The sequence below is a fragment of the Lygodium microphyllum genome, chromosome 27 (assembly GCF_053477565.2).
Source record: "Lygodium microphyllum isolate KBCC chromosome 27, Lygodium_microphyllum_v1.1.10, whole genome shotgun sequence".
In the NCBI taxonomy this organism is placed as follows: domain Eukaryota; kingdom Viridiplantae; phylum Streptophyta; class Polypodiopsida; order Schizaeales; family Lygodiaceae; genus Lygodium; species Lygodium microphyllum.
The window spans coordinates 5423161-5433377 of record NC_141161.1 but is presented as its reverse complement, the minus strand read 5'-3'; the positions used below and the strand labels follow the sequence as shown (position 1 = coordinate 5433377).

At 38.9% G+C, this 10217-nt stretch overlaps 1 protein-coding gene across 1 annotated transcript; it reads right to left on the bottom strand.

Moving 5' to 3' along the window:
- Positions 1–5754: 5754 nt before the first annotated feature.
- On the bottom strand, positions 5755–9822 carry LOC148012030 (glutamate receptor 3.3-like). The gene is made up of 5 exons (XM_087669501.1): positions 9430–9822; positions 8002–8570; positions 7722–7753; positions 7211–7617; positions 5755–6422 (listed from the first exon to the last, which is right to left on the bottom strand). The coding sequence occupies exons 1-5, from the start codon at positions 9787–9789 to the stop codon at positions 6087–6089; spliced, it is 1704 nt and encodes a 567-aa protein (XP_087525627.1). The 5' UTR covers positions 9790–9822; the 3' UTR covers positions 5755–6086.
- Between the last annotated feature and the right edge of the window lie 395 nt (positions 9823–10217).

The window sequence follows — 10217 nt, the reverse complement described above, 5'->3', positions numbered from 1 at the left end:
AAAACAAGCAAAAGAAAAGGGAAAAAAAAAACAAAGCAAGAGGGAACAATGCACTCACCGCAACCGAGGATGGATTTGACCGCTCCTCTTCGTGATGGCAACTCCTCTTCGCCCTTCGTACACTTCCACCTCTTCTTTGCAAACGGCGGCAGCAGTGGTGAGAAGCTCTCCTTCTCTCTCTTTCTCCCTTTCTCTCCATCTCCCTCTCAAACGCAAGATGCAATTCGCTCTCCCTTTCACTCCCTCTTTCGTTCGTTCATGCAAAAAGACGTGCTCGGCTTTCGGTCCGCTTTTTTTCACCTGAGTACTGTCGCTATTTGAGATGCAAATAGCAACACTGCTAATTTGCATCGGAAATGGCCGTCGCCATACTCCTGTATCCTTGTAGTGGCATAAGCTAGATGACCATGGTTGCCATCACAGTGTTAGAATGATACTAAATGTAAATGTATGGAGTTATATATATGAGGGTGAATTAGCTCTGTACTCATGCCAAGGATGCAATCCTCATCTAATGTCATCACATAAACTCTCAAATGTAACAACAATAACAATCCTCATCACTTCCTTTCTACTCCTTTTATACCCTTTGCTACCTGTGGCATCTTGAAGTCCTTTTGACACTATCTTCATCTAGATAATTTCTTTTTATTATTGTTCCCTTTCCATTAGCATTGATTGCTACTTTTGGCTGCCAATTTGCCTCATCTATCCTGTGTACCTAATAGATTTTGCTTTTCTACTAGCATGTATATAGAATGGCTAAATTCCTAACTAAGGTATAAAATCCAATATTTTTTTAAGTCCCATATAGCTTCATTAACCAAGGAATTTGTATACTATATTCCAACTTTTTTGAGCTCTTGATTTTCTATTAACATTATAAGTTGTGTCTTAATGGATAGCTAAAGACATCATTAGGGCAAGTGTATGGGTGGGCAGTAACCAACTCCTATGTTTACTACTCTAATTTGTATATGTTGGACCAATGATCGACTAGAAAGAAATCATTAGGGAAACTATATGTGTGAGGTAGTAGTTGGCCCTTAAATTTACTACTCTACTTTGTGTATGCAGTACCAATAATTAGCTAGAAAGAAAATAAAATGGGGTCCCTTCGGCTATGGTAGGTAAGCATTATATAACTACATCTTGCCAAATTGTTCATTGCTATCAATAAAACTATTCCTAAGATTTGACACATGATTTTATTAAAACGCACAAATGTTGAATTCTATAGACAACATTGTTGAAGCTTGCTAGTGAAAGCTAAAGGCTTGGATTCTTGAGTTTGTGAATTGGACTCAACTAATAAAGTGACTAATTATGTTCATGAGTCTATATTAATGTATTGCGTAAAGAGGGAAGCAAGATCGAGCCACAATGTAGATATTATGCACATCTAAAGTTCTAATCTTTTATTATGTTTTAGTCTCACAAAAGTTCAAGATCATTTCATAGGTATGTGTCGAGGCATCCTCTCTTCTTAGTGAATTACAAAACCAACTAGCCTTTGTATTCATACAGTAAAAAGAAGTTCATACAAGGTATTTGGAAATCCAATTGCACTAGTGGCCAAGTTTGATGGGGTCGATCATGCTATAAATCATGTTCCAATGATTCCAAAGTTGCATGCTTGAAGTATGGGATACCAAGAATGGTATTTCATGATATGGTTTTTGAATTATGTGAGTTTAAATGATTTATAATGCATGTGGAAGATTCTTTAATTGTGTGTCTTACATAAAATGGATAATCCAAAGTCCAAGTTTCTCTCCAACTCAGTATTTAGATACTTGGTTTCTCTCGTATAGTACATTAAAGTTCCTTAGATTTGAAGATGGTAAAAGATATAATTAAGAGCTACAATTACTCTAGCATTCTAGGCACTTTTGGTTTGAAGATTGGGTACTTTGTTAAGATCATTTAGGATTATGAGAAATCAAAAATCATCAAATCCATTCGTAAGGAAGGAATATAGGCATAGTATCCAAAAGGATGAGATCCACATACACCTCTTTCTTTAATTTTTTTTTTCCACCCATCTGCCTTCTTGTTTTTGTTTAGGAGAATGACCCAATTTTTGCTCGGTAAGAATTATGTAAGTAAGCATGATATAGTGGCATGTTGGATTGATGTATCTAATGTAACCCCTTTTGCAAGATGCAAACCTTGGTCTTGTAAGAACTCTCATAGGAGCATACAACACTTTATTTAGTAATCATGGCAAAGAAGTTGTAGTATGGTAGGTAGAACATTCAAGTTTAAGTAATTTCCTTAATCAAGGTTAGAATGAAGGCCTCATGGCATCACATAATCAAAGCTATAAGTAAGGTCAAACAAGTTGTAGATAGTATATCATGAACCTCAAATAGGGTCAAAATGAGTGTTCTATGGCATTAGACAAGCAATGTCTCTTGTTGCCATATTGGCTAATTGATGTAAGAAAGGAAGTGTATAAAATAGAATCATATTCCATCAAGGTTTTAAAGGTTTACTTGCATATTAAATGTGTAGTTGAACATGGAGAAAATCCTCAATGTATCATCTACCCCCCCCAAAACTATGTACGTACACTATGACAAAACATGTGGTGCTTGGGTCGCCATGCCAATACATGCAACGTAACATGTAGATGCCCTATTGTGTGCTCAAAGTCCGTCTTTCCATCTCGTTTTTCTCCTCTCTTTGTTTTGAGAATATAATATAAGGTGGAACATTTCAAAAATAGTTCAAGCTTCTTTCACATGTTGTATCCCATTGTGCCTTTAGAAAACAAGAATAGCTCTAGAAGCAAGCTTTATAATTTAGTGATGAAGACTCTTGTGATGTGTAGCATCCCATCCTTAGTTGACTCTACCAAATCAAAATGTAAAAAGTGTCAAGGAGTTGGTTTTAAAGAAGCTAAAATTTGAATCACTTTCTTCGAAATAAAGAAGAGGTGAAATTATAATATGGTTTAATTTTGTATTAAATAATTTACTTTAGAAAATAAACTTTAGTTAAACAAGTTTATACTTGCTAGCATAGGTGATTATTCACAACTTGGCAATCTTTGAGGAGAGTGAGCTCAATCAATTGCTAAGTAGATACTAAATGCTACGTACTTGCAATGTGCTTTGCATAACATTACAAATACAGAGTGTGTTTTGCGCCCTAAGGGATGTTACGTGCAACAAATCATTGATAATTGACTTTTCTTTATGACCATCTTTAGAAAGTCTTTGGAAGATTCCATAAGTAAGGGATTAGAATTCGGATGCTATTGAGTGAGGAGGTTTTAGCTAGAACCTTCTCGTAATAGGTAGCAAAGGTGTTGATAGTGCACCTTGATCTACACACACACACACGTGTATGCACACATGCATGATAAATACATACAATACGCATATTTACTTACGTAAATATAAGACACATGCAAAACTCAAGGGTAACATGAAATGAGATTTTGAAGTCCACTAAATTAGAGTTGGTGACAAAATTGAAAAATTGGCATCACCAGTTTAAATAAATCACGGGGTAGTTCAAAGTCTAGTTGGTACCCTAGTGTCTCTTCTTCCAATTTTGACACCTCATATGTATAATATATGTGGTTGATAATTACATTTTGGCCACCCTTTCTATGTGATATATAACAAGACATTATTGTTCTAAGATTATAAATTGTTTAATAGTGCAATCTCCTTACATAGACATAGTATAGTTGCTTGGGGAGGTCAGTATATGTATATCCTCTACATCATGTGTGTTCAAGGCATATTTATAAATATCCTTATCTATGAATTTTTCTTGAATAATATATAACCCTTCTCTATCCAACCTGTAAATAACCCCTTTATATTACACCCTTCTGTATGTGAAAAATGTATACAAATGGTACTTTAGAAATACCTTATTTTTAACCCATGTGATGCACACATATATTTATGAGTTACCTCCTCGAGTATAGTTGGTACTTCCAGTACTATGGGACTATAGAAGACCCTTCATGAGGGTGCTCTTCCATGTTACTCTTATTCCTCCATCTTATCAATCTTCTTCTCACCCTTCCTAAACTTTCCCATTATTCGTACATTCTTGGAGGTAAAGTACTATGTACAGTTTTTGAGTGCAAAAGAATTTAATCTTGTTTCTATGTGGATGTGATGCTACAGTTTTCTTATAAATACATTATATGTGAAAAAGTTTTGATTTTGCTACAATAAGGCCTAAATTTCAATCACATATCCTACTCTTCTCTAAAATAATTTATCTCCTTCAAAGTGGTAGACATTACGTTAATGTTATCATGTTTAAAACGTGTTAACGTTCTAGATATCACTAAGAAGGGTCTAAAAATTCGATCTATTGTAACATGCTCAATAAATAACACATGGGATTTTGTCTCCCTCTACCCACAACATGCACACTTACAAATCCATCATAAACCAAGTTATAGAAACTACTTTTGGATCTGTTTATCATATGAAATGTCACACACACACACACACAAAAATTATTTGGATAAGGCCCAAGATGAAATCCAACACTTCAATTTTTATTGGAGGGTGTATAGGGAGTACTTGTAGGTATTTTTGTGCTTATATCCTTACACACGTGAAGAAGATAAGTATAATGGTAATCTTCCTTATACTCCTCCTATGGCTAGGTGCTTTAATAGAGTACAACAAATGGATAGTAAAACATTGGTTACTTATTCTACTGTCTTACCTATATGTATGAGCACACAAAGTTAGATTGGTTACACACTAAATGACAATTGCTGGACCATTGCCGAGAGTTTTGTTGTACACTTTCACAACTTGATATAGATCTGGGAATAATACCTTTAACATCAATAGGAAAAGCTTGGCAAAAAAGTAAAAAAACATCAAAATATCATTTTTTGATTAGTTGCACATACAAAAAGTGCACCCTTGTCCATCACTAGTTTGATGGCAAGTAAACAAGAAGTCATGTTCTCTCTAGTGTGTAAAGGAGAGTGGATGTTGAGTTGCTAAATAAGCACTTTGATTGGCAAATAAGTTGCAAACTAGGTGTCCATGACTTTGTGTATAAATCCTCTCATAGGCAAAACAAATGACATGATAGAAAAGCACATTATGCCAAATTCACAAATTTAATAATGTTTGTGTATATACAAATTTCTTGGCATGATTTTGGCCTCTTACTTCACTAATCTTACATCCAATAACTCAATTCAAGCCATGCTAGTTTCAGAGATACACACACACACACACTCTCTCTCTCTCTCTCTCACACACACACACACACACACACACACACACACACATCTAGTTATGCATTCTCGCAGAAATGTATCATAGTCCGTGCCTCATCCATTGATTTAGAAAGTCTATAATGAACAATTTAGTACCACACATTACCCCCCAAAAAATAAAAACTACTTGTTTGTGTGCATGTATGAGAACATATCTACATATACACCTAATCATAATTTTAATAAATAAATATAAAAGCGGTAACATAAGAAGGAAATTTATATTCCTTACAATGTACTTGTAAAATGACATTTTGCGGTTGGGTAACCCAGTCTTTGTAGGCAAATAGATTGGTCAATTTTTGTAACTCTTTTGCTTCACTTCACTAAAGTGTTTTACTTAACCCCTACTCTTGCCATGCAAGCCTTGTGATTAAGTCAGTTTTTTTAATTTTCATAAATTCTATAAAGATTCATATTGATTTTCTATGACAAAAAATATATATAACAAGCCATAGGCGTATCAATTGCTTATGGTGAGTCCGATCTGTTAATAAATTCCTTTTTTAGGCATGATATTTAAATAAGTAGTTTTACATACAAACTAAGTAAAGCATCATGACTAGGCAATTGACTTCATAATCCTGGCCATGTCCTTTCCTCTCAATTCCCCAAGGTCAGATGATACCACCTCGTCCCCTTTCAAGAATTTTCTTTCTGCATGTCACTGCACAAATATGTTACAAATAATACAATTGTTGACTGTTGCTCGTAGTCACTGCTCAAATATGTCACATATTTTGGGCACTGAATTGCAGAGGAACCCACATATGATATACATAACACGATGTACGATCATTGCTAATTACACGATCCCAGGTTCATCGGCTACCCTTCTTGAGCCTCTGCTCAATGATCTCGATGTTAATTGACGTCTGGTCATGCGTGTGACAGCATTCCAGTATGAGGGCGCCTTGGTTGCGATCCTCCACAGCACGCAGATCGCATACAATCCCCCGAAGATGATAAACAGCCCAGCAAACCTGCTCAACTGTAAGTGATCAGGAGCCATGTTGGGTTTGCAGTCCCCATTTTTAACCAGGTACTTATCCTTCAGCTTCTGCAGATCCCCATTTTCAGCCATCTCCAGGATCCCCTCTGATATCTTCTTCGTCAAGGATGATAAATTCTTGCTCACGGCCTGCAACAAAGATTCATTTTGCTGTCAATATAGCTTTCTGGGACCTCTATGTATATCAAATGTACACTTTGATGGAGTTTTCATGCTTGCTAGAATGAATGCATCTACTGATGTCAAGTGTGGACCCTATTCTGAGAGTTCTCATTTTGGCCATTACAGGAGTGGCAATGGCGCATTGCTGCTGGTCGATTAATCAAACAGGCTGCGCTTACAGGAGAATTCGTGATCGCTTACAGTAGTGGCTATGACAGTACAGTAAGTTACTGATCACTTATTCAAAGTCAAGCTTGAGCCTGCAATTATAGGAAGAGTGATTTTCACTGCGGTTATAAGGGCAGTCACTTAAACAATGTGATCATTTATGGTAGTTACTTCTGATCACTTATTCGAACTAAAGCTTGAGGCTGCACTCAAAGGAGGACTGTTCATCGCTTGGTGAAGGCCATCTTGGCGTAACACGGAGTCATATAACGGGCAGTGACTCTAACATTAAATATGATGCTTTGGCAGTCTCTGCCACTGCATTGCATTCATGGTTGTAATGTAGACTTGCTCCATTCTTGAACAGCCTTGGAGAAGTGCTTAATGCAACCTTGTCTCAAACCAATGCAGTGCCTCTGGCCATGTAATACTTCTTTGAGCCAAAGTTGATTGGGCGTGGCTGCCTCCATTAATGAGGCAAATAGATACTCACCTAAGGCATGAGAAATTGCCACTGTGGCTAACCGCAAGACATAGACAAAGCCAACACTCATACAGCAAGTTATAAAGGGAGTTCGGCAACTTACAAAGCCAAATCCACCAAAGTAGGCAATCTGATCGCCTGCTTTAGTTAAATCATTGCAGTGCTTCTGCAGTAAAATTTGCACGTAAGGGGTTTCATCCAGAACAGCTGCCACATTACTTTGACCTGATTGTAAAGCTTTCACATAGTCTTCTTGAGAAGCATATGTCTTTAATCTCCGCTGTGGGAAACCCAACTGCCTTAGATAGTCTCCCAGAAATGACCCGCTTTGATAACCAACAAGCTTAGTGTTACTCTTTAGCAGGGCTTCATAGCTTTGAATGGTAGGAAAGAGCTGCTGAGCAGAAAGCTGGGATGCCAAGCTTGCTGTGTAGCTAGAGTAGAAAATTAGTGCAGTGAACAGCCAAGCAACAGTAACGATGCGTCCTGTATGTGTTCTTACATACTCCTCTGCATCAAACATATCTCAGCATTAGTCTCTTGTGATCAGGTCCTGGTTGTAAGAGTAAAAGGCAAAATGGGTGAGACATTGAAGGCTTGAAACGAGTACTTACGCTGAGAAAAAAACACGCACAGTGATGTAAACCTGATCCAAAAATTTCTTTAGAAACAGTATGAGAAGGAGCATGCAAATCGTGTGAAATATGTTGTGCAGGTTGCTTCAATCCGAATACATATTTAATTTTACCCTAACAGATACAGTTCAAGATCTGTCTTTGTAAGTTGAATTGCTGAAATTGAAACTAGTTATTCAGTTGTATACTGTGGCTTTGATTCAGCTTATATTAATAGTCTGATTAAAAATCACTTTGAAAATAAGGATTTATAACACACCAATAGGCATTGAGGAGCCGTTGCTTGTGTGAAACCGGGGAGTTTAAAGGAGAATGAACTGAGCGCTGAGCTTCAATTCCTAGGCTGCCATTGAAAGGCGGTTCCATGGTGGTATTCTCATCGACGCCAGTGTGGTCATTGTTGTTGCTATTCTCCTCATTGGGATGAGAAGGCACCTCATGAGGGCTTCTCTCACAAATGCGGCGCGGTTGCATACTATCTGTTCTGCTGCAGCTCGTGTTTGATGTTGGTGAACCTCTCATGGTCCTAGAATCAACAGGTTCAGGGTTGGGACGAGATCTGTGCTTGCCATGCCTGGAATCCTTCATGAATTCTGGGTTCTTGTTTTCCAGGATGTAAAGCAGCATCCCAGTGGAAAGGAAGGCACATCCTATTACCAGCCATAGCTGCAATGAGAAGGGATGCAGGAAGTCCCACATGGTGGTGGGCTTCCCATGTGTGAGAGGTACCACCATCACAAGTGAGGACTGAATGTAAGGCAGAGTGAAGTCCACCTTGTCCATTCGATCTCTGTTGATCGTAAGGTCCGCCACAATGACGTCTGCATCCTGATGATTGGGATCAATTCGATAGCACAGCAAGATGTTAGAACTAAATCATCAGAGCAATATATTTAAACATTAAGACATTTAAACAGATGATCCAAACACCTTCAATTTTGAAAGTCACAGCCTACAGGTTTCCCCCAGTGCTTTGAACGACACTTCTCAAATGTAGAACTAAAATGAAGTTATATTTTGTCAATTTCAAACTTCCTGGCAGCTGCTCTATAAACTTCGCAGTTTGGTCAACATAAAACCTTGGTTTTTTCGTGAACAATAGATCAAAGCCACTCTCTCTCTCTCTCTCTCTCTCTCTCTCTCTCTCATATATATATATATATATATATATATATACACACACACACACGCGCACGCACGCACATATGCATGCGCATGCACAAGGATGTGTATGCAGCATGTGCACATACACACAAGAAGTTTTGACAGTTGTCTGGGAAAAGGGGTTTTTTTCCCTTCTTTTTCCATACAATGTTCAACATCATGATCTGCTGTTGAGCAGGCATCGCATACCTAGGTAAATGCAGTTGGGGGTTGCCCACCCCCACCGATGTCCGGCAGCCCGATACCTCCACCCACTAGGTGTGGTGTCCCCAATGGGGATTCTGCTAAAATTACCAGTGAAACCCCTCCCCCTCCCCTTCCCTCTCCCTCCGCCCCCCCCCCCCCCCGCAACACACACACAGAAAATCCACAGACACAGAAACACACATTTTGGGTGAAACCAATGATCCCCTGCTAGCAATTCGTTAGCGCAATTGATAACGCCATGATGACTATTACCAGCATCACAAAGTTTATATCACAAGCATGGACACAGGCAATTAGAGCAGGGAGAGGCACTGACCCCATTGTGAACCATGTTGACCATGCCGTTGTAGCTAGGGGTGGAGAGACCGTCGCCGTGTCCAACAAAATGAAAGGCGGGTCGAGGGTGAACGCGGGACATGGCTTCGAGGAAGACTTGGACACAGAAGCCATCGAACGTGGTGTTGAGGGGGGGCTTATGATGAGGGGGGCCTGACCAGTTGACGAACTCCTCGAAGCCGACCTTGTATGGGATCAGGACGCGGAGCGGAGGGGCGGAAGAAGAAGAAGAAGAAGCTGCTGCTGCTGCTATTAATGGCGATACTGAGAGACCTGCAAAAAGTGACAAGGAGAAGAAGACGATGATGATGACGAAGACGGAGAGAGGCGTCTGCGCCATCTGCCGAACTTATTCCGCAGTAGGTTTTACGGTTTTACCAGCTTTCCAAAAGGCAATAACGATTATTATAGGCGGCTTCTGTCGATTGTAGGGTCAAGATGCGGCTAGGGACACGTCACACTCGCCGCTGCTGTAGGCGCAGGGCCCAGTCTATTGAAAAGCTTGGAATTGTATTTTAATTTTAAAATTTAAATTTAATTGTATTTTAGTTTTAGCAAGCTTTTCAAAAGAAATAACGATTAATGTAGGCGCAGGGCGCAGGCGGCTTGTGTTGACCTGAACTTCTATGGATTTTTGTACGGTAAAGTTGCGGGACCCACGACATACAGGACACGTCGGGCACGTCACGACTTACAGATGGTCCCATCTATATCTAGGTAATCGTCTCATAAAGTCAATTTTATGATATATCACCAGATTCGCCACGG